The 23575-nt window shown below is 43.1% G+C and overlaps 3 protein-coding genes and 1 long non-coding RNA gene across 15 annotated transcripts in view; 2 read left to right on the forward strand and 2 right to left on the reverse strand.

The window, feature by feature from the left end:
* Positions 1–2699, forward strand: part of PHYKPL (5-phosphohydroxy-L-lysine phospho-lyase) — an 8728-nt gene extending 6029 nt beyond the window's left edge. For 3 of the 4 annotated variants that reach the window (XM_062002045.1, XM_062002046.1, XM_062002047.1), the window contains exons 10-13: positions 232–321; positions 534–664; positions 1065–1121; positions 2536–2699. In XM_062002045.1, the coding sequence (XP_061858029.1) occupies positions 232–321; positions 534–664; positions 1065–1117 (274 nt within the window). In that variant the 3' untranslated portion in view covers positions 1118–1121; positions 2536–2699. Of the gene's footprint in view, positions 1–231; positions 322–533; positions 665–1064; positions 1122–2384; positions 2447–2535 lie in introns of all 4 variants that reach the window. The other variant, XR_009819234.1, reaches the window with a different exon arrangement.
* Positions 1–12405, reverse strand: part of HNRNPAB (heterogeneous nuclear ribonucleoprotein A/B) — a 25847-nt gene extending 13442 nt beyond the window's left edge. Inside the window, exons 1-9 of one of the 4 annotated variants that reach the window (XM_062002050.1) lie at positions 12008–12145; positions 11596–11890; positions 8292–8460; positions 8050–8208; positions 7502–7633; positions 5661–5769; positions 5414–5566; positions 5251–5335; positions 4674–4997 (exon numbers count right to left, since the gene is read on the reverse strand). In XM_062002050.1, coding sequence (XP_061858034.1) covers positions 5265–5335; positions 5414–5566; positions 5661–5769; positions 7502–7633; positions 8050–8208; positions 8292–8460; positions 11596–11852 — 1050 coding nt within the window. In that variant the 5' untranslated portion in view covers positions 11853–11890; positions 12008–12145 and the 3' untranslated portion in view covers positions 4674–4997; positions 5251–5264. The other 3 variants (XM_062002049.1, XM_062002048.1, XM_062002051.1) reach the window with 3 other exon arrangements.
* NME5 (NME/NM23 family member 5) overlaps positions 11479–23575 on the forward strand; it is an 18878-nt gene continuing 6781 nt past the window's right edge. Inside the window, exons 1-4 of one of the 6 annotated variants that reach the window (XM_062002053.1) lie at positions 11479–12502; positions 14810–14932; positions 15927–16047; positions 22007–22173. In XM_062002053.1, the coding sequence (XP_061858037.1) occupies positions 22021–22173 (153 nt within the window). In that variant the 5' untranslated portion in view covers positions 11479–12502; positions 14810–14932; positions 15927–16047; positions 22007–22020. Of the gene's footprint in view, positions 12503–14809; positions 14933–15926; positions 16048–17192; positions 17895–20757; positions 20848–21686; positions 21748–22006; positions 22174–23575 lie in introns of those variants that run through there. The other 5 variants (XM_062002055.1, XM_062002058.1, XM_062002056.1 and 2 more) reach the window with 5 other exon arrangements.
* Positions 13179–19775, reverse strand: LOC133626029 (uncharacterized). The gene is made up of 3 exons (XR_009819235.1): positions 19633–19775; positions 15851–15936; positions 13179–13533 (listed from the first exon to the last, which is right to left on the reverse strand). It is a non-coding gene; the product is annotated as an uncharacterized LOC133626029 (long non-coding RNA).

The raw sequence follows: 23575 nt of genomic DNA on the forward strand, positions 1-23575 counted from the left end.
TACAGAATGAGTGAACTGGATGAAAAATATGCTTAACATTTCCTGTGCTGCCATTCTGAGCAGTCTGTACTGTATTACTCCATTTCTTCAAGACAGCAGTACTTTTTCTATCACTAGAAAAATATCAGGTAATTCTTAGGCAGTAAAGGTTTGGTTTCACAAAAATATTTCAGATTTTTCCTTGTAGTTCCTTTCTCTAACACAGATTAACTATTTTTATTTCTTTTGAAGGGGTTCTGGGTTATTCATTGGAGTGGACTTAATCAAGGATCCATCAGAAAGGACCCCAGCCACAGCAGAAGCAGAGTATCTAATAACAAGGTACAAGGGACAATCACATAGCATCTCAATGTGTGAGGCAAGCACACAATTACAGAATAACCTTGCCATTCAATAATTAAAATATAGCCAACTGGCAGAAAAAGAAACCATCCAGTGCAAAAAGGCATTGTCTGGACTGCCTGTATGCTGATGCTTGCAAGTTTCTCTGAACTACATGCAAAAGTAAACAACTCTGTTATTGCTCTTTTCAGACTTAAGGAAGAATATATTCTACTAAGTACAGATGGGCCGGGAAGAAATGTGCTTAAATTCAAACCCCCAATGTGCTTCAACATGGAGGATGCAAAGTTTGTTGTGGACACAATTGACAAGCTACTAACAGGTAAGAACAGATGAAAACTGCTTTAGAGGGCTGCTGTCGGACTGTCTTAAAGTTAATGTCAAACCTGCTAAAATAGAGCCAAGATATTTGCTGAGTACAAAGGAAAAATAGTCCTAATCAATGCAAGTTTAGCTTTCACTTCTAAATTACCGTTTTAAGGTTTTTCATCCAAAACTATCTACTGCACAGATGTATGTATGTTAAAGTAGCTTTGCTCTGGGGTAGAGGTCCAAGTGTTTACCTATCTGAACATGAGGAATAGTAAAAGCTGTCCAGATTTCACTCTTAGAAACTGTGTGCATTTGCCACTTAGCTTTTTATACAACTTCTGTATTAAAAATATTAGTACAAAAGTCTCAAAGTAAAGACTTTACTTAGTTGTTGCTTATTCTCTCTCCAGAGATGGAAAAGGAGTGTGTGAAGCAAGAGAAAACATCCACTTGTTCTACCTGAGCAGGTATTTATTCGCACTTGACTATTTAAAAGCCAAGGTTCCTAATATAACTTCACAAGCATTGTCACTGGCAGGAGAGCAGGATTAAGCCTCCTCAGAGATGCTTTTACTTGAAGTTAAGTTTGCAGGAATTTCTGGCTATCTAGAAGCATGGACCAGACTTGTGTACATCTGGCATTCACAGCTACCTTCTCTCAGTCTGACACTTCTAGTAACACAGTATGTATTTATTTGTTTATAAGCTAGGCCCAACACATCCTAGAAATATCTACCACTAGGGCATGCTATGCTTGTCTGGAAATCTTTTAGGAGTGACTGGGTTTAACCCTTGACATGCAAGTAACATGCATATCACAACAAAACCAGTTTTTATGCCAGCTGCTCAGTGCCCTAAGTCTCAAGACAGCAGCTGTTCCAGCTGCCTAACTACTTGTCAGCAAGCCTCCCCTTAACTGCCCTTAAAGGCAAGAGTGCTGTACATTGTGCATGCTGCAATTTGGAGACCTCCAATTATGCTAAACAACTTTATGAATAACTACAGAACTGTACTTTTACTACTCCGATTTCACTTAATATCTGACTTTGAAACAGTATTGCCTTCTGTTCTCTTGAACATTGACTACTTTGTAGAATCATTTCAGGTTTGTGGCTGTTAACTCATGAATCAATTTACCCCTACACTCAGAAGTTTGTGAGCATCAATGAGACTGAGTCCTGTTAAGTAACACAAGCCTTGTAAATCTTAAATGTCTGTTGAGGTCCCTCTACAGCTTGCTAAAAGAGAACACCTAGCTACAGTTCATTTTACCACAAACTCACAATAAGCAGAATGTATCCTTACAGTTAACACCTTGATCAAAACACTCTTTGGTACACTCAGTACTTCAGCCAACTCTGACAGCCAAGTGGTTTTCAGCCAGGTAGCCAATAAAACTCTAGGTACCTGGACAGTAATGTACCTAATGTAGTCACTGTAATCAATGGAATCACTGGTGGCCTCAGTCACTCCATTCACAGTGCTATGGTCCTGAGTTAAGTAGAAATATGCATTTAGTTTAGTGCAGTATTAGTATAGCAGGCACAAGAAAAATGTGTTAATATTTTATTTAGCAAGGTAATGGAAAAAGACATACACCTGTTTGTACTACTTATTCTTGAGAACAGAAAGATCACTCAACAGTGCTAATTTAACTTAAGAGACCTATTGACTTTATGTGCTTGTCTGCAATCTAAACTAAGCAATAAAAATGTCTTTATTTTCTGCAGGAAACCAAGAATGCAAAAAGCCTCTTACTAAGTACAGTCCTAGTAAGACACTTACATACAATGTAAGCGAAAAATGAGGCAATGAAGTAGAGTTCTTTTAATGATGCTTTTACAAAAAAAACCACCACATAACATTATTTTCTTTCCATAGGTTTCAAACAATGCTCAAGATCTACTACTAAGAAACATTCTATTAACGCATACTTAAGCTTCATCCTAGCATGTATTAAACCAGATAAGTTACCTTTGATTTTGTTATTTTCAGTTATTAGTAAAATACTTAGGAGAAATAAACTTTACAAGAGCTTGTTTCAACTGTGGCAGAAGTGTGGAACTGAATTTACTTAAAATAGTTTATCTAAAACTGATTATAATGGAATGTATTTCTAGCAGCTACTATAAACTAACATTTTATAAATTCATGCTTTTAGGTTGACTTCAGCAAATTGAGAGAATGGGTTCTTATTTTAACTCTGCAGCTACCTAAGCAAACACCATTCTAGCTGCCAGTACACCCAATCCTTCCCAGGCTCCTCTGACCAGTTTCGTAACAGGGTGCCTACTAGCACTATATTCAATCTCGATGACCAGATTAAGTCAAACAAACACTTCAGTCCCATATTCATAATATCAAATGCAGGAGGAGCAGATAGATGAGGGTTTGGCTGCTAAACCAGTTGTTACAAAATCTTCTGTCCTCAATAAATACCCAAGTAAGATTAGTAAACTGAATACAACCACAAACAACAACCTCATGTACAAGGCCTTGCTTCCACCAGGCAATTACACGTTCTTTGTATGAAAGCCAGCTCTGCATTGAAGTACCAGTACCCTTAATTTATCCTTAAGGCCACATGCCCTGTCAAGGAAGCATTAGCCAAGAACCTGCTTCCAAAAAACCACCAAAGCAACAGATAGCTGACAAACTATTGTTAATGCACTAGAGCCAGAGTTACTGCAGCAGTATGGTCCTGATACTATGCAAAATTCTAAGTTGTAAGATAAACTGTTTGCTAGAAAAATACTCTGCTACCCTTTATTTCTTAAGAAAAGTAAAAGTATGCAACAGCATAAAGCACTTCCATTTAAGTCTTGAGACAGCAATACTTTTAAATACTGTACTCATTTGTGTCAGTGGTATGCATTTTGTTCTTTTCAAGTTGGACATTAGGTTACATACTCCAGCTGTAAAGCGGTCATGTCAACTATCAGATTTAAAGTCTGATTCATCTTTGTTTTAGATTCAAAATTCCTGTTTCACTCCAGAAAAGCTTTCAGGCTTCTAAGTTCACAACACTTTTTTTCTTTCCAAGGACAGCCAGTGGGGAGCAGTATGTTACAGTTCTTGCAGGAATAACTGCACCTCTTGGTTAAAAAAACCTGAACAGGTCTCTAGTAACATCTGTTTATGTCTTAAGTTACTTAGTTTGATTTCACTTCAGGTTCTCATTTGTTCCAATAGAATTTATTACAAGAAAAAAAGGACATATTTGTACCCTTAAAAGGAAATGAGAAATCAAATTGATTACTGCAACAAAGATTAGAAGTTTACTTTTGCAGCAGCGTTTGCCAATTATAAATCTGTGATTGAGACTATTCTGCAGTGAGACAGACAAATCACATGATAGTTATTGCCTTAAAATAACAGTTAACTAGTCAAAAGAGAAGAGCATATTTCTAACTGGTCACTGATCTCTGAAGATTTTTGTTTTCTATCCATTTTTAGAAGTTTTTAGCCTTTTTTGACACATAAAAAGGCTGCAAAAATTCAGACTTTGCATTGGTAATTTAATGTCTGTCTAACCTGTCTTTCAAGGCAGGTATACATAATATTAAGAACTCCTAGAAGAGTCGCAGATTCAAGATAATGAACATGAAGTATGTGCAGCTAAGTTCTTGCACATCTCTTGGCATCTTCCTGCAAGGAGCCCAGACTCCAAAGCTCTTTCTAAAATGTATGCCTCTGGTCCCTCCTAGCAGAGCCCTGTAACGCAGACACTAAGTTTTATACTGAGCCTCTGTGCTTGTCTAGAACAAGAGCCACCAGCAATCACCACTGCCTCCAAAACCGCTGGGGCTTCCTACCTGAGTTCTCTTCCATAACTTCCAGGCAGAAGTGACTGCAGTAGTTCGCTGCCACTTAACTGCAAACAAGCACAACTACCAATAGAGTCTTCTAGCTTTAAGATGAAAAACACTGGAGCACAACTCTCCATCTATCATGGTACTGCCATGAACTACATTCTGGGAACAGCATACTGGCATTTTGCTGAAGAATGGCACAAGACACTAGATTACGCCTTTTTTATTTCAAAAGCTAGGATAGCTTCAATATCCATGTCATGGTGAATCAGAACACATGTAAAATACCTTACAATACATTAGATTCCAAAAAGGTACCAAAAAGTACAGTAAAATTAACACTTCCATTACAGGAAATGTATGACACAAAAACAATACAAAATAAAAAGGTGGAAGTGACACTGGTTCGCTAAGATGCATCTCATTCTGTACAACTGGAGTAATGCAGAGTCCATAGTTAACTCCAAGAGGCAGTCCCTAGATGCAGAGCTGCAGCTTTAAGCAGACCCTCAAAATCAGTTTCAGTTTAACCTATTAATAAAATCATTAATTAATCTTCAGCAAGGCTGAAATTTACACACCACACTGTCTAGACAACTAGTTATCTGCAAGTATTAAACATGTAAAACATTTCCAGGGAGCTCTTCCAAGTAAGATGCACATTTAACAGGCCATAGAAATTTATTGTAAAGTTAAATTTGGTACAGAACTGAAATATCCATCTACAGCATTGTATACAAAACCTATGCAGTCATTTTCCAAAAGAGACCATGCCACTGCATACCTGAATAAGTTTGATCAATATGGCTTGTAGTTATTCTGATGACCACCACGTCTTGGTGTCTTCCCGTAATTTGCACTGCCTTGACCTATGAACAAGAGAACAAATGCATTAAACTGCTAATTAGTTACGTTTGCTTATACCCAATACAGTTCTCTTTACTTACTGTAATCATAGCCTGGTCCATATCCATAATACCCATATCCTGAATAATCATAGCCTCCATAGCCACCATAACCTTGCTGATAGCCGTATCCTTGATTCCCATAACCCTGGTTCCAGTAATTGCCATAACCTTGATTCCAATTTTGACTTTGAGCTATAGAAGGGAAAACCATCCACAAAATCCCATTTTAGTACACACAACTTTATTTAGAATGTGTCCATACTAAAGTAGTGTGTGTGGTACTTACCGCCGCCTCTTCCACCTCTGCCTCTTCCTCCATAGCTACCTCTTCCTCCGCCACTGCTGAACTGCTGCTGCTGGTATACTTCTTTTGGCTGCGCTACCTTAATCTCGCACTGAAAATGAGAGACAAGGATGAGTGAGCAGCAGCACTACTCAACCTAACCACCTAGCAAAGCAAGAGGTTACTCTAGAGGTAAAGGAGGCAAATGTGCTGTGCGCCTTGTCATGTGAGTGAAACTAACACATATTCAGAAGTATCTGATTAATTGTGTTGCCTGGGCAAAGGTAACAATGATGGCCATTCAAAAACAAGACACTGCTTCTAAGTATTTTATACTGCCTGTTCCCAGCATCAGCTGCCCCACAGAAGGGGCAGGTTAGTCACTATTGGCCATACAAAGCAAGCTGCTTTCAAACAATTTCAGTACTGCCTGTTCTTTGATATCAGCTCCCCCACGGAAGCTGTGCTGAGGTCACCTCAGCATAGCCACTGCTGCTGGGGCTCCTGTAGTAGCCAGGAGGCTGCCTCCATGCAGGCATATCCTCCAAGAGGCTGTTGCTATTGGACATCAGCTGCACTGAATCATCAAGGCTCTGAGAAATGCACCACAGCAACCTATCCTGGAAGCCTTCACATACGCATATACCCTATACACCGAGCACCTGTGTTGGGACTGTACACTACACCTACCAACATTTGAAATCATCGCTTATCCAATACCAGGAAAAGCTACAGACAACCAGAACTGACATTTTCATGTTCACAAGCTGCAGTTCAAGCTGACAGCCAGCTTCCTATCTCTTGAATCTGTGTACAGTCAGAGATGAAAGCTACTGCTGCTATGAAAGGAACAACTCTGACAACAGCACCTGAGCAAGCCTGGCTTGGAATTCTTCACAGAAGGAGCTTTAAGGTAACTTGCACTTTTTAGTATCATTATGACACAAAAACGAGCCACACTTAGGAGATACAGGTACGATTTCTCAGTTCCCTTGGCACCTAAGCATTAATTTGTTCTGAAAAACTTTACTGCTAACTACAGCACCTTGTAACTGCCTGTGCATTATGTTTGGCAAAGTTTATTCTGTACAGTGTCAAGACCAGCCTTACAGTATAACCTAAGTCACTGTGTCAGACAGCATTACCAGATCTAATAGGGCTTCAACTTAGAAGCCTATCGTCAAGCAGCTGCCGTGGAGCAAAGAAAAAGGGACACCTCCAGCCAGCATACATCATTTGCCTCCAGTCCTCTTCTCATTAGCTTGACAATAAGCCTCTAGCAGCCACTGCCACAGGTAAGCTCTGTCAGTTGTTAACAGTATCTCACACAACTTTTACAGCAGTTCAACTGACCAGGTCCAAGGTACTACAAGCATTCATTTCCTCTCTGGAGGAAGGTTTTGGTAGCGGGGGGGCTTGTGAGGGAAGAAACCAGAAGCTGTCTCCATGTCGGACTGAGCCAAGTTCAGCTAGCTGCTTACAAAGTTCATGTCTATAAGCCTTGAATTTAAGCAAGTACATACTGAAAGATGTATTTATCTGTTGAAATGGCTCATATTGCTAGACTTTCATGTAAATAAGCCTTTTCTCCCCCCATGTATTTAATGACTGCAATTAGATGCTTTACATACAAAAGCCTTTAGAATATAACAACTATGAAAGCCACAAGTATTGGCAAAGAGTAGCCTCTGTGACTGAACTTGCAGCTGCGGTAAACTGCAAGATGTCCTTATTGCAATTGCAGTACCTTGAGATCAGAGGTCTTCAAAACCCTACTCAGGTTATAGATGTAGTGGTATTATGCTTAAGAACTCAGACCAAAATTTACAAGTCAAAGTTTCTACCTTGCTTCCACTGACGTTATGGAATTTCTTCTCCAAAACCTTCTTCACCGGATCTTCTTCCTTGAAAGTGATGAACACAAACCCCCTCCTTTTGTTGGTCTTCGGATCCATTGGAAGTTCAATTGCTTCAATCTGAAGACAGAAAATGTTACTTTCAGACTTGTATTTTAACAGAGCAGTTAAGTCTGAGGTGTTTGGGACTGAATAACTAAGTTCCCTATCTATGTGTATTATGCAACACCAAAGCTGTTATATTCTTCCCATGCTGCCATTGTATTTCAGACCAGAAGTTTTAACTTCACAACTCTTAAAAAAACAATTTTAAGATAAGACACAACGTTTTGAGTTAAAGACAAAGATATCTATCTAGCACTGGAAGCAAGTAGTGCAGTATATGCCTTCCTTGCTCTCTAGGTGAGAAACATGTGGGTCATTAACATGCAGCTTGATACCTATGAAGTTAGTTTGCAACATGCAAATTATTGGTAAACAAAAACATCAACTGGAGACTCTTAAGTTTCAATGTTTACTAAGATAACATTACACACCTCTCCAAACTCTCCGAAGTATTCCCTGATTTTCTCTTCTGTGGCTTCTGGGTTAAGTCCACCAACAAATATCTTCTTTACTGGATCCTTTTTCATTGCCATGGCCTTCTTGGGGTCAATTAGTCGTCCATCTAGCCTGTGTTCTTTCTGTTCCAGAACCTGAAAAATAGTTTGATAGAATTAACTCAAGCCGAAGAGTTTCCCCTAGACTTAAGAATCTGGAATTTGAATCTTCAATTCACCTTTTCAACACTCCCAGGTTCTTTGAAGAGAATAAATCCAAAGCCTCTGGATCTTCCTGTGTTAGGGTCCATCTTTATCGTACAGTCAGTTACCTCACCAAATTTGGTGAAGTAATCTTTTAAGTCTTTTTTGCTTGTATCCCAACTGAGGCCGCCAACAAACATCTTCCTGAAATTTCAAAGAGGTAAGGGCTATTTAGATTCAGGAAGTACTACAGGAAAGCACATTCAGTAAGACACTCCCAGGGGTACACACACCTCGGCAGCATTGTCAGAAACAGGAACAAGTGTCCAAAGTTGAACACTTTTCCATATTATCAAAAACCACTGACACTGTAGAGTACACAAGGGTGCATTCCCCACTTCCTTTTTGAGGGAATGACACAATGCACTCTGAAATTTATTGCAGGCTGTAAGAAACAGGAAAAAATACCTAAAATATTCCTCAGTACTAACCTCACATTCAAGACTATCCTGTTATTTATAAAGCAGTAGTATTAACTATCAAGTACCAACAACTCAGTTCTGAGAAAGAACTTCTGATTGTTCCTACTCCATCCTGAATGTTTTCAAAGCAGTAAGGCACGAAAAGCAAAACACTCTTAGGATTTGGACAAATGGCTGTAAAAATTAGTCCTGAGAACAATCTACAAAATTTAAGCTAGATTTCTATGACCCCCGAGAACAGTCACATACAGCAAATGGGACTTTGGACCTGCCTTAACTACTACGTTGTGTACTTCTTCCTGCTTAGTTACCTAATCTAGTTCTATTTTCATCAGTGCTACAGCACTATCTCCACTACTAGTCTTTACTTTCATGAACGGCTAATACAATATTTCCCTGCCCACATTCCCCTACAAAATATCCTCTGAAGCATCTCAAAGAACTAAATAGTAGTGAAGTGCAAATACAAAATTGAAGGTAACAAAACTCAGATCAGCCAATAAGGCAATTCTCAAATGCCTGACTTCAAAGGAAAACATTAATAACATGGCTGTATCTTCTATTTTCAGTTTCCAAGGTAACAAACTATGTTTTTAAAATCATTTGAGCCTTTTTATCTAACTATAGACCAAAACAGTTTGAAGTTGTCATTACTCTGTTTACAGGCAACCTAGATTTGGGACTAGAAGTCCTTCAGAAACTGGGCTATGTTTAAATAAAATTGGCTGTTGGTGTCGATGTGTAAGACTCTGATTTGCTAGAACTAGCACCCATTTGTGTTCAAAAGGAAATAGCGAAAAAACACATGCACTATGGGGTTTTTTTGCCTTAAAACTGGATTAAACTGTATCCTTAGTAGGCTAAATCCTTGGGTTTTTTCAGAATATCAAGCTGTGCACTCTTGAGTGACAAGTACAGCATGATACACAGGGTCCACAAAGTCTGTGTGCTTCTTGCAGCCATTATAATACAGACTTAGAAAAAAGGCTTTAGAAAGCTTCCTAAGCCTTTCACCTTCAATAACAGGTGAAAGAAAGGGAAATGGATGGACTCCTTCTCATCGCAACAGCTTACTGACCAAGCACAACTGCTATAATCAGCACAAACTGACAGTGGTTTTCCATAGCATACCCTGTCATCATTGACTACATGACAAGTCTGGTTGTTGGGGATGACAGGAATTTGTCTGGAGGCAGCTTTAGCTGCTTTATGCCATCAGGATGGAGCTATGGTACACATACACACATATTGCCACATGCTAAATTCACTAACCACAGCAGTAGATATTTCACTTTGTAATTTAGAGTCCTTTGTTTTGCAATTTGAATGCTTTATACCTCCATCTATGTAAATAACACTGTATGTAGCCTTTGAAATTAAGGACAAATTCCTAGTATTTGTGGCCTCTGAAGGCAAAGCCAAACCAGATAACTGCACTGTTAACATCTAGTTTACTTTTCTCCTCTTTAACATATTAATGCAGGTAAATCGAAGCATGTTTCAGCACTTAACAAAACACACCAAAGTCAGCATCTCTAACTTTGCCTTGGACAGCTCTTGTTTTTTGGACAGTTCTTGTTTTAGCACAGCATTTAATTTTTCACATAACCAATTACTTTTCCTCAGAGTTTCATTTCACACAGATTTGGGGTTTCAAGAAAGGGAAAGAATATCACACACTTTTCAGGGCAGAATACTAAAAAAGTCAAAAGAAAATGTGTACATGGCTGAAGGGCTGTTAGGGTTCTCAATGTAGAGTTCAGGTTCTCAATCTAAAGCTCTAATCTCAAAATAAATGGTTCTCCATTCGTCTAGTTACCTGAAAAAGCTGCACCCAGCCCTAGTTTATAAAAAACTTTTGCAATTCTTACTCCTTCCCTTACAGCAAAAATCTCTTGCACTACTGTAGCTTCAGCTCTCTGTTCCACCTGAGGGAACAGACCCTCTGGTTCAGGGCCCAGGGACAAAGGGAGTTCAATTAAATCCACTGGGTAGCTTGAATCACAAAGACCCACTTGAGAAACAGGTAGGTAATTTGCAAGTCAGGCACACGTTCATAAACAGACCAACTATAATAGTAAAGAAATTATTTTGTACTCAGATGCCACTACCAAATCAGAGTGAAGATATATTGCCTCGTCCAGAAATGAGTTTTAAAAGATAAGCTGTTTTCTGACAATGCTGCAAAGTAGTACACCAAAATCGCTTTTACTGCCTTAAACACATCGCACATAGTCTCAACCACGCTGTTTTTCCTTCTGCTCCCTCCAAAAATTCTTAGCTTACCACCGACTAGCTTCTAAAACCAGAATGATTTTCCTATATGCGTTGTCGAGAACGCTTTCGTATTTACACCGACGCCGGTGCTGATCGGTCATACAATCCCCAGAAAGTTTGAACCAGTTCACCCTCCCGACAGAAAGCAACTCCTTCTATCCGCTCCTTTCGTTAAAAACATTAAGGATGAGAAAAAGGCGGGATACGAAGCGAGCCGAGGCAAATCCCCTTCCATTTTACAGCGTGAGACGGCAACAAACGCGCTCCCCGCCCCTCCCCCAGCCACCACATGGCGCCAACAAAAGGCAGCTCCAGAACAAAGGAAGCGCTGGTGCTGCAGGGCCGCCGACTCACCGCCCGCACGATCCCTCCGCAGCGGGGCCGCCCGCCGCCCTCCCCCGCCGGGCGGAGCGGAGCCCGCGGCGGCAGAGCGCACCACTCGCCCGCCTCGCTTCCGCTCCCGCCGAAGGGCCGCGCCGGGGCCTAGCGGCCGCGCTCCGCGCCACACATGGCGCCGGGGGGGAGGGGGGAGGCGCGGCCTGCTCCCGCCTCAACCCGGCGACGGAGGCTCGGCGCTTACCCCGCGTCCTCCTCGTTCTTGCTGGCATTGATCTGATCGCCCTCGGCTCCATTCTGGCTAGCGGCCGTCCCCGCTGTTCCCGCCGCCGGTCCGGCTGCCGCCGCCGCCGCCGTTCCCGCCGTCGCCGCTCCTGCCGCCGCCGCCGCCGCCGGAGCCCCGCCGCTTTCGGCCTGCTGCTCTCCGGCGCTCTCGGCCGCTTCGTGCCCGTTCTGGGTGGCGCCAGCGGCGGCCGCCAACTGCTGCTCCGCTTCGGACATGCTGCCCTGCCCGCAGAGGCAAGAGGGACGACAGACGCCTGCAAGAAACGAACGCGGCCCACGGGTCAGCGAGGCGGCTCCCCCCACTGGGCCGGTCTAATCCGGTCTGGTCCCGCCCCTCCCCCCTTTTCCGCCGCCATCCCGCTCGTACTCACTTTAAAACCCGCTCGCAATAAAATCCGGGCCGGCCGGAATCGGATTAAAATCCCGCACGCGCTGGAGCTGACACCCCTCCCCGCGGCGCTCGGCTGCTCCGCACCAGCCCCGCCGCCACCTTCTCCTCCCCCTGAGACACGTACTCTCCAGCTCGGAGCCTTAACGCGTGGCCGCCTTTATACGGCCGGAGCCTCAGCCACACACCAATAAGGAGCTTCTTCGTTGGTCGCCTGCGCCTGTCACTCCCACCATTCGGCGTTTTCGGTTGGCTCCGCTGTGGGAGGCGGGTAGGGGCCCGCGAGACTGGGCTGGGAGGCACAGAAAGACGCGCGGAGGCCTCGCGCCTGTCGCCTCAGTGCTGAGAGCGGCTCTCCCCGAGCCGCCTGCCCGCGGGACGGCGGCCGGCGGGCCGGCCCTCGTGCTGTTATCGCCGGGGCAGCCCAGGAGGTGCAGCGCGCCGGGGAGCACCGCCCTGCTTCCTTCGGAGCCCGCAGGTCCGGCGCGTTGTGCCCATGAGGGTTGATGTGGGGGGAAAGGGCCAAGTTACCGTCCTCACCGGGCGCTTCACGAAAGTCATAAGCGTGGCATGGAAGAAACCCAGCCCTTGAGGGTGCAGGGCTTGGGTGAGGTAGTTAAGAGTCGGCGCTCTTCTGGGCTTGGGTGAGGTAGTTAAGAGTCAGCGCTCTTCTGACGCTCTTCTGCTGTTCGGTCACGGCGGGATAGCTGTTCCCGCTGCCCCGGGCAGGCCTGTCCCGCCAAAGCCCTGCTGAGGTAGCCCAAGGCCCTTGCGTCCCGGATGGTGAGGTTACAGAAACAGGCGCTGCACTTGAGTGCAGTATTTACTTAGTGTTGCACTGGTTTAACTTAAGGTGTGGTATGTACACCGAGTCAGTTACTGCAGTACAAGAGGTTTACTTAATGTTTCCAGCTCTACTGGTTTTGCAGCCAAAAGCGCCAGAATTTATTGCTTTTACTGAATACTTAAATTTCGATATTACATAAGTCTGGGAGCTGAAGCCCTGAGCATGTGCCTGGGCCTTAATTCCTTTTGCCGCAAGATATATCGGGCTTTTTGACAAAGTTGCATGTAAAAAGTGCAGAGGACAAGTGGTCCTTGTACAGTATACCATTCCTAGTGTCCCACTTGTCCATGTCAACGAGACAGTTTGGCTTTTGGATAGGCAGACAAAGCTTACTATCACATCTTGGGAAAAAAAAAAAAGCCCTTTGCTTGTGGGCAAAAAGTTAGAATTATTACCTAACTGTAGTAATGCATGCATACATTATTACTTTGTTCCACTCTCAGTCAAATATCTCCTCTGGCTCAACTTGCATATTTTCATCTGCTTTTACAATTCAGAAAGACTGCACGTAGCTACTTGTAAATAAAAATAACTTACATCTCGTTGTGAAGTAGTCTGGTCTAGGATCCAGGCTGTCCTTCCCGTGAACTGCTTTTAGAGCACTTTTTATCCTCTACAGGATTCTGCCTTTCTGAAGTAGATACTTGGTTTGGTCTTGTAAGCTTTGTAGCAGAACAGCAAACAGGGCAATAAAAGTGAACACAATATCAACAGTACATTCTGGGTATGGGCCTGATCTGCATGTTTTGGGTTTTTTTTATAAAACCATTTTATTGCTTCAGGCTATAAGTCAGACCTCTTAAGGAGAAGTTAGGAGAAGTTAAACTACAAACAAACCAAAATTGTTTGGTATTGGGACATCATATCAAAAACAGACCCTTACTACAGACAAATACATCAAGCCACTCTTGCTTTGATGCTTGTACTTGCCACAGGCTTCACTTCAGCTGGTCCAAGCTGAGTTTTCTGCTTTGCTACCCATGCACACATGCAGCAAGACTGCATCATATTTGTTACTGAAAATGCAACTGTTTTTTTAATAATTTCTGGATTTTAAGTCCTCCGCCATAGTAACTATTTGGTTTTTTAAATTTTCACCACTACTCCACCTCCCTGCATCTTTGCTGCTCACAAATGGAAAAGTTATTAAAGGAATCTGAAAATGTGTGCCCAACATGACTAATTTCAATCGTATGTGGGCATAGTATACACTACGTGATGTCAGCCAGTTGCTCTGTCTGTGAAAGACATTGATTTTTAAGTATTCTGACACACTTTGAGCCAAAGCTGTAATAGCTCACAACTTAAACTTTAGAGATGTTTATCACAAGCTAGTCTGCTGACAGGGTCGGGACACTATGGAGAAGTGCTACAACCAGCTCTTTACACTGAAGTTTGTGAAAGTGTTATACGAGGTCAGGCTTTGTAAAGATGGCACAGAGTACCCAACCAGTACACTTGAAAATGCAATATCTGCAGGACAGGTTGTGTGTGTTACCTGATAAAGATACTCATCTTTATGACAGGATATTTTTTACTTTTTTTTTCCTGTATTCAACTTTAAAATGTTAAAAGCATCAATTTTTTTTTATAAGATATTCTTTATCCTAAGATACACCATCTCAGAGGAACTTAACTCACATCCAGCAAGATTATTTCTTTTAATTTTTTTTTAGGCAGCTTTGGCTTAGACTGTAAGCCTATCAACCAGGTCTGTAGGAGAAACGTATGGTTTGTGATTAAAAACAAACAAAAACAAAAGTGTCAGTTGCTGCATTCCTTTACATAGAGCTGTAGCCTGCTTAAATTGACAAATAACACACATTTGCTACAGTCAGTTCAGGGAACTCAGGCCAAACTGGGGTTTGCAGGTGATGTAACTGGGATGGCTGAAGGGGTAAATGCTGTCACCTCTGTGGCCTGTCCACCTTTTTGCAGGTTTTTATGTTTGCAGCTGTGGCAGCTGGCTGCAGAAATACATCTGCACTGAAGTTATGAGTTTATAGACCAGTAACTGAGAAGAAACTGAATCTGGCAGCAGTTTTGTTATGAGCCTCACAGGTAAGTTTAGCTGATGGATGTAACCTGAGCTCTTTTGATGATATATTACTTAATATCCTTGCAAGATTCACTGCCCCAAACAGCACCTTTGTATTTCATCAAGCCTTGCTAAGGACTGGAATGATTGTCATTTCATTTGGACTCTCCATTCCTTTCCCTTTCTTTTTATTTCCTCCAGTTCTCTTTGCTGAACTTGTCTGGTGTTTCCTCTCATAGCCCTTGCACTGGTACTTTGCACATGTTACTCTTTTCCTGCTTAACGGTACATTCTTTAAAGGAGCACCCTTTACCAGCTGCCCATTTCTCCTGGTCAGGTCCATCTCAGTCTGTCATCTTGGCCATTCCAGGCAGCAGTTCCCAACGGCCAAGGCTCTGCCTTGTATGTCCCACATCCATAGGCAGGATAACACAGTGGTTGCAGAGTGGCTAAGCAGCCCCGTTTGAAAACAGCGACTCGCATGACAAAGTCTTTACATATTTTAAAACACTGAAGAGGAGAATCTTGATAACCTGGCTTGTTAAGATCAGTATTTGTCTCACCAAGCCCCATCATGCTACAGGTAATTTTAAGGAATTCCTCTGGGCTATGACTTGGGTTTTAGTCCCTACTCAAAGTGGGGACTTTGAGTAAAGTCCCCTTTACTCCCTACTCAAGGCCTATGGTTAATGAAAGAAAAATGCACACAGACCTTCTTTGATGGTAATCTTCCTCACATGACACATTACTGCTGAGAAAAAACGATCATTCTATTTACCCTTTTTTTAATCCTGTAATTACTATTCATGGTGTTGACTGAAATTTAATTGAATCGTACTTGTGTGTGGACTTTCTGATATTTGGCCTAATTTTGCTGTTCTGTCAAACTGTCACTCCAAGCCATACCCTTGCTGTCAGTTCATACCAATTTGGGGTCATACCTGTCTTCATTGCCTCCTTCCCTTTCTTCATCCTCTCTGTTTCCTTATTATTTCCATTGTGTTGATTTTTTCCTAGATCTTCTCTTCTGGAGAGAAAAAAAATAAAAAAGAGAACCAACATATCATTCACTGCCCTGAAACTGCTGATGTAATTTATCCATTTCCCATACCCTATGTCCACTTTGTCTAAATTGATGGTAAGTATCCCAGGTCACAACCTGCTTGCTGTATACAAAACACCAGCTTCTGCCTGGGTTAGACTTTATGCACAGTATCAACAAATAAATTTAACAACAATAACTCTGCAAATAATCCTATTGATTGTAGTGTTATGGCTGAAAGTGCTAAAAATAAGAATGGAAAAAAGGATGCATTAGGCTACATGGAAGATGCATTTAATGAAGCATTGACAACACCACTTCAAAAAAAAAGCCTTATTTAACTGATTGTCTCTTGTAATTTGGCAAATTAAATATTTTTATTGGTTTATTCACACATTCATTTATTCATTGTGGATATTATCACGGTGAACACTTATCTCTGACCTTAGTGGCCTCAGGCATAATCCAAACCAGTGTGTTGTTAAATATTATGTAGAACGATGAAAGCAAACTCCTGCAAGTGATTCTATTCTGAAAGGTTAGGCCTTTACATCTACCTGTAGGATCTCTGCACAATGTCTATACACTGATGAGGAAGAGCATTATAGAAAGTAAGTTGTCAATGCCAGCTCCTCCAGGTGTGCAACACGAGCTCATCCAGAGCAGCAGTGTGGGATAAAGCAGGAAGGTCTTTATTTGAAAGTATAGTTGTGGAATTCAGTTGTAGGGGCTGGCAGGAAATAGGAGATATCCTTTCAGTGTGGGACAAGAACAAAAGATACGTAAGACCAGATCAATGTGTGAGTTGAAGAGTAACAGTTTTGTGTGTGATAGGGAAGACTCTTTGGAAAGATGTGAAGAACTAACAACAGTTCTTCAAACTGAATAACTAAGAAAATGGTGTCACAGAGCTTTCTGAATGGAAACAAATTATTTCTTTGTTGAGGACAGACAAAAGAATGTCAATAACTGAGATGAAGAAAGCTTGAGCAGGATTCCAACCATGTCAATAAATAACAAAGATCATGTTTTGGTTGACATGTCCACAGCAGTTCAGACCAACCTAAGGCCAAACCCCATGCTCCTGGCTGTAAGGTTGAGCTGTGAACCAGAAGGAAAGAGAGGACAATCAAAATCAATGCTCACCATGGCTCTTGCAGCAAAGAGGAAGGAACACAGGGAAGGCGCTAACAAGCCAAGCTGAAATAGTGGATGGAGAAAAAATAATAGGTGAGAATCACTGTAAAAGCTAAGATAGGGTACTAGCTGTATTAAATGTGACTGGAGGCCACAGAGGAGATTGGCTGAAGATAGGTTAAGAAGCTTTCAGATAATGAAAAGTATCAAAACCAAGTTTGAAGGGGATTTAGAGTTGAACTGGACAAGAGATGTGACTGGAAGACTTGTAGAAGTGAGAAGCCAGGAGGCCCTTGTACAAAAGGCTTTTTTCTTTTTTTAATGTAAAAGAGACAGTCACATGTGTGTGGGATGCTGTGGGTCAGAGCAGTCCGAATGACTAAAGCTGTGAAGAAATGCAAGAGTGCGTGTGAGGAAGATCAGAAAATGAAATAGGGTGAGGTTAGTAGGGCGAGTGATGAAGTCACAGAAGACATGTAGATAAGATTTTTGTTGTTGCCACCTAGAGCCTTGTAGGAAGGGGAAGCATCATGAGAATATTTTGTTAATTTTATCTTTAAAGAAAATAGTGAGATACCAAGTAGAGGAAAGCAGGAAGGAAGGCTTGGCGAGGGTTAGTGAGCGGCAGTGAAAAGCTGACCAGGATTACAAGCATGCAGATAAGCTGCAGAAGTAGAACTGTTAGCTGTAAGGCAGAAATGGAGGAGAGAGCTGGCTTGCAGGAGAGGAAGTTAGCTCGATCACAGGATTTCCGTCAGAGGCATGTTGCACTGCAAAAGCGAGCATGGATGAAGTGTGTGCTGAAGGTAAGTCAGTGCAGTGGGTAGCTATGACAGTTTATTCTGAGAGACAGAAGAAAAAAAAAAGTGGTGGAAGAAAGGTGTATGTGTGGTAAATGAATAGCTGGTAAATTACTACTGAGGCAAATACCTTTTTTTTCTATGCTTAACATCAAAATGCAAATAAAGCTAAAAGGTGTGCAAGCTTCATTTTTCCTCACTGCAACTAGTTGGTGTTATTCCTTTAGCTTTCCTTCACTCTTATTGCAATCGTTCTGTTTTTCTTTACTTTTTTTAACAGTTCACAAGACACTAGTTTCTCCACTTTCTTGCAGCATTGGTGTATAAAGCTCTGAAAGAATATTTTTCTTTAAAAAGGTCACTTATCAGTTGTTACTAGAATGCAAATGCACCAACAGTCGCAGTCTTCCAGTGTTGATATATTCCCTGCCCTAAAAATAAATGAGACAACTAAGGCTTGTTAAACCGCTTAACAGATAAGATGCATCAGCAAAGCTATGGCCAGAGAAGTATTTAGAACTGCAGTAGTTCTAAATTGGAATAATAATATTGGAATAATAATAATTTTTCTCTTTTTTGTTTTGTTTCTTAAATTAACATCCCAGGCCTACAGAGGTTTGGGAAGATGTTTTAATCCAGCCTCTTAGTTATTAGACATATTCTTTCAAGCACTATAAAGATAATATACATTAAAAAAACCCCCATATTAATTCAGGGTAGTAAGGTCAGGTTTTTGGAATCCAAGGCTTTAGAATAAATTTCTCTATTACTGTGAAAAGATATGCCTTTGTTAGGGAGCATATAATGTTATTTTCTCTCAACATGTGAGGCCACTTTAAATTTGTAAGTCTGCATTATTAAAGCCCTCGTGGGAAGCACAGCAGGAGGAAACCCGGAGTAATTGGCTGCAGCGCTAGTTGCAGCCGCCTGCTCATTGGAGCACGGAGGATTCTCCGAGATACTAAAATTAGACAATCTCCGCCCTCCAGAAATGCTTCTGGAAACAGCGAGGAGGAGAAATTCTGACACAGACAGAGGGCCCGCAGTGGGGAGTGAACTGCAAGAACCCTGTTCCTGGCGAAATTGCAATGCTGAATGATGCTCACTGAGATACTTTTGGGGTTTTTCCTACTTGGTTAGCTGAAAAAAGAATGCACACAATAAGGAAATTGCAAGAGATTAATGTTAGCAGTGCTGTACACATATATTAAATTCAACATTTCGTATGTAACAGTAATTCTGAAGTGTTCATCCAGGCTGATGAAGCCTTTGAACTGCTAAATCTAAGCTAGGGCTGTCAGACTTGTGCTCCTTGACTTCGAAAAGAAATTACTCTTGCTGAATTAATTCCGAACTAAACTAAAAAACAGGTGAACTTTAATATCAGCTTCTGATTTTTTTTAAATGAAACCTATTTATGCATTATCTCTGTGTAGTTCCACTGTTTACAATGTCTTCAAATTAAATAGTGGATAAGGTATCTCTCTTAAACAAACTCCATGTGCAAGGAAATACTTGCATAGTTTCATTTCTCAGTTCTGTATTATTTACATTACTCATGAAAAAGATAAAGGCAAAGTGTATTTTTTTACACTAAAACCAGCTTTTGCAGTAAATTTGCTATTTGCTCTGCTAACCAGTGCAGACAGTTTTGGCTCTTAAAGTGTTTGGGGTTTTTTTAGTCTTTCCTCCATTGCAGCTACTTTCAGTCTGACTTCTTTAAAAAAAGTTGAAGACTATTTACCTGTGTGTTCTCTCTGTCCTTTGTCAGTGTCACCTCAAGAACTCAAATACAGTGGCCAGTTTCAGCTGAATTCACCAGCAAGCCAGAGGCCTTAACAGCACTTTGGATCCCATAGTTTTTGAGAAGTGGGTAATGAGAAGGGATGAGGCCCAAAGGAGAAGTTCAGGGCTGCAGAGCAAGTTCTGTAGTTATCAGTGCTGTTTTCCAGCCCACACCCCGATAGTGTCGGGCCAGCTGGCAGGCATTCAGCTTCAAGAGCTGGCCACAGCACGTGCAGCCCTGTGCAGGGTAAACAGGGAAGACAAGGAAGCCATACTGCAGCATCTAACACTTTGGCTTCCAGGCTATGGTGTGGAAGATGACATCAGATGGCTGCATTGTAATTGCTCCATGTGGGGGCAGCTGAGGAGAGAGATGGGTAGAGTGTCAGGGATCAAGGGTATTGGTGTGATGGTGGAAAAATCCCTAGGAACGTGACATCCCCAGCTCTGTTCATGGCTCACCTCATGATTTAACTCAGAAAACAGTAATCGTTTCTCATTACATGTTTGCATTTGTGATAAAAGCTAAGTAGCACCAGGTGGATGCTGTACAATTCAGAAAAAAAATGCTGAGAAACAGTATTAGAGAACTGTAGATTTGGGTTAGTACATCTGGTGTGACCAAAGCCTGCATATTGTAAGCTCCTGACCCTGATGTTCATCAGGCATGTAAACAGGAAACCTCGGGCATGCTCCCACAATAAATACTGAAATTTAAATGCTACGAAGAAGGGTTTGTGTGCTTATTCTTTTTTTTTTTTTGCAATGAATAACATTACCTCAGTTCATGAACATTTGCTGCTAGACCAAGGTTCCTTCAGCAGTCCTGAGTTTGAAGTAAAACCGACATAAAGCTTTTATTGTAAAGGAGAAACGAACTCTCCTGGCTCATGCTGTTCCCTTCCTTATTCTCGCATCACGAGGTGCCCATAAACAGGCAGATGTAGCCCTCAGTTATTTGCCCGCAGACTGCGGCTGCCCCGAGCAGCGAGGCGCGTCCCGAGGCAGCCCAACGCTGCGGAGGCCGCCACCAGCCCCGCGGGACTGTCCCGACGCCATCTTTGATCCCGCCCTCCTCTCAGCAGGCAGCCCAGGCGCGCGGAGGCCATCTTGTGGCCGCGCCACCCGGGGAGCCGGCCCCGCCGTTCCCTAGCAACGGCGGCGGAGCGGAAAGGTGCGTGGCAAGGCGCTGCGGGTGGGAAAGGCGCCGCTCCGGGCTGAGGGGCTGAGCTGGGCAGGGGGACCGGCCCCAACCGCTGTGAGGGCTAAGCAGGCGGAGCCGCTGGCGTGGCGGTGGGTCCTTTAGGGCAGGTGGAGCTGAACCCTTCTCCGGGTCGGCCGGCGGGGAGTGGTCTGAGGAGAGCAGGAAGCCGTATCCTCCATCGAGCCCTGGGGCTGCCGGTGTCCATGCTGTGGCTCCAGGCCGGCTGCTCCAAGCATTCCATGCTTTCGGTCTGGTTCCTAGGCAAAGGCAGCCCCGGCGGTGCTGTGCTGAGCTCTCCGCCTTTCCTCCCCTGCGGAGGCCGCAGCCTGTTCACATTTGAAAGCGAAGAAGGGGGCTCAGAGGTGTAGATGCAGAAAAGATCATCAAGATAGGTATAACTGAGTGACTGCATCTGATCTTTGCAGAAGTGCAGTCGGCTGCACCTTGCAGTCGGCAAAGGGCAGTCGGCTGCGTACCCGTGTCTTGGCTAGTGCAGACAGAGAGATCTAGAGCTGGAAGCCTGTAGGCAGGCGAAAAAGGGAGAAAGAGGTCACAGGGAATCGCGAGTCTGGAGGAAACCCATCTGTACTAGTTGCTCTGTTTGCAGAACAATCTTGTGTCCTAAATAGCCTTGGTCATAGCCTAATGCGATGAGTTGTTTCTCTTTTTTTTAAAGGTCACTTAAATAAATAAGTCTGTAAATAAAAGAATTAAATAACAATGGGGACATAGCCTGAGGCTTACAGATGAGACAGCCTTCGAGTAGTAAGTCCAACACCACCATCTGCATGCATGAGAATACAGATCTGGGGACTGATGAGAGATAAGGGTGGTAGATGGATGATGTGGAAGTGCTGTGAACACCAAAATGTGAGAGTAGTCGTCTTTCTGTCAAACTTGTCCAAGTTAGTTAATGAAATATTAGAATATCTCACTCTTTTTTTTACAGTTGGCTACAACATTGACTTTTTGGCTTATTTTCCACAAAACGTTACTACACTGAGAATGGGAATGTGAACTGCAGAGTGCTAGTCTAGAGAAAAATCTCACTTGGGTTTTGTGAAATGGGGGTGGTCATTCCTAGAGTACATAGTAAATATTACCACAGTGGTAACTGGTGTCATTGCAGTACAGAAGGGGCATATGAATCCTAATTTAGAAGTGGAGATGCAGATGTTAATGCCCGAACCTCAGATTTATCTGGAAAGAACTCTGGCTCTCATCAAACCAGATGTCGTTGATAAAGAAGAAGAAATAGAGGACCTAATTCTCCGATCAGGATTTCTGATCATTCAGGTAACAAGCTGTGCTCTGGAAAAAATAACTGCAGTTTATAACTCAGAACAGCGTTTGTCCAAACTTTCCACAGCCAAGCCAGTAACTAAAAGCTAGTATGTCCAAAAAATCGATTTATGTTTTTTATATCAACCACTGCTGCCAGACTGTTTGTAAAGATACATTTTGTTGGGGCATGGGATAGAAGAGAACAGACTTGACTATTTTGCTGACCACAGGAAAACACAGACTTTGTTAACAACAAACTCAGGTTTAGCAAACGTGTACCAGATCCACGGACTCTCTGAAGTATCTCTTTGGAGAGCTTTTGGTTCTGGTATCCCAGGGTTTCACATACCATACATTTGTCAAGGCGATATTTAAGAGTTGGATAGTTGGCCAGTTGCGGTCTGAGGTGTTGTTTCCTCTGTTTTCAATGCAAATGAACGTTTGGATATTTAAATGTCCAACAAATGTTCCCTTTAAATAGATCTTACTGAGTTTGTCCATCTGCATTTTGGACGTGACATGAATGCCATGGGAATGTTGCCTTGAGCACTCGTGTCAGACCCTGTGCTGCTGGGAAAGGCTCCAGAGTGTGATATTTAACAGAAGTTGCTCTAAGAGGAAATTTGCCGCTAGCTAATAATACATTCTCTCAGTCCTCTTTTATGGAGCTCTTTATGCACTTGCTCCGTAAGAATATTTATAACAAGAATGTAACGCGGCTGTCAGAATCAGGGAGACAGAGCGGGCGGGCTGAACTGCTGTAAGAGAGGGCTCCGGCAGGCTGTTGGGCGGGCGGCCGGCAGTGCCGCTCCGTGGCGGCCGGGACGTTGCTCCCGCCTGGTCGCTGCGGTTGATTCCCGGCGCGGGGTGAGGCCGAGCGCCGTGCCCGGGCCGCGGGCGACCGCTGGGGGGCGCTGTGCCCTCGCGCCTGGCAGCGGCGGCGGCGGGGCGCGGCCCGGGCTCCCCGCGGCGGCGGAGCCGCCTCACGCTCCTCCCGCGCCTCCCCTCACGCTCGTCCTCCTCCCCTTCCTCACGCGAGCGCTCCTCTGCTTGCTGTCGGCCCCTCGGGGCTGGCCGTGGCCTTGGCCGCGGGCTGTGTGGCACTGAACGAGCTGCGGACACGCCTTACTAGATAAAACTCTAAGGTGTTTTATTGTTTTGTTCTTCTTGGTTGTTGTTTTCCTCAGAAATAGAATAAATGTTCTTGTAAATACCCCTATTGCCATATTTGTTAATTTTTTAATTTCCACCCTTACCGTAGAATCATGGAATTGGTTTGGAAAACACCTTTAAGATCATCGAGTCTAACTCTGCCAAGCCCACCACAAAACCAAATCTCTCAGCACCTCAGCTATACAGCTTTTCAATTTGTCCAAGGATGGGGACTCCACCACCTCCCTGGGCAGCCTGTGCC

The sequence above is a fragment of the Colius striatus genome, chromosome 9, assembly GCF_028858725.1.
Source record: "Colius striatus isolate bColStr4 chromosome 9, bColStr4.1.hap1, whole genome shotgun sequence".
Classification (NCBI taxonomy): Eukaryota; Metazoa; Chordata; class Aves; order Coliiformes; family Coliidae; genus Colius; species Colius striatus.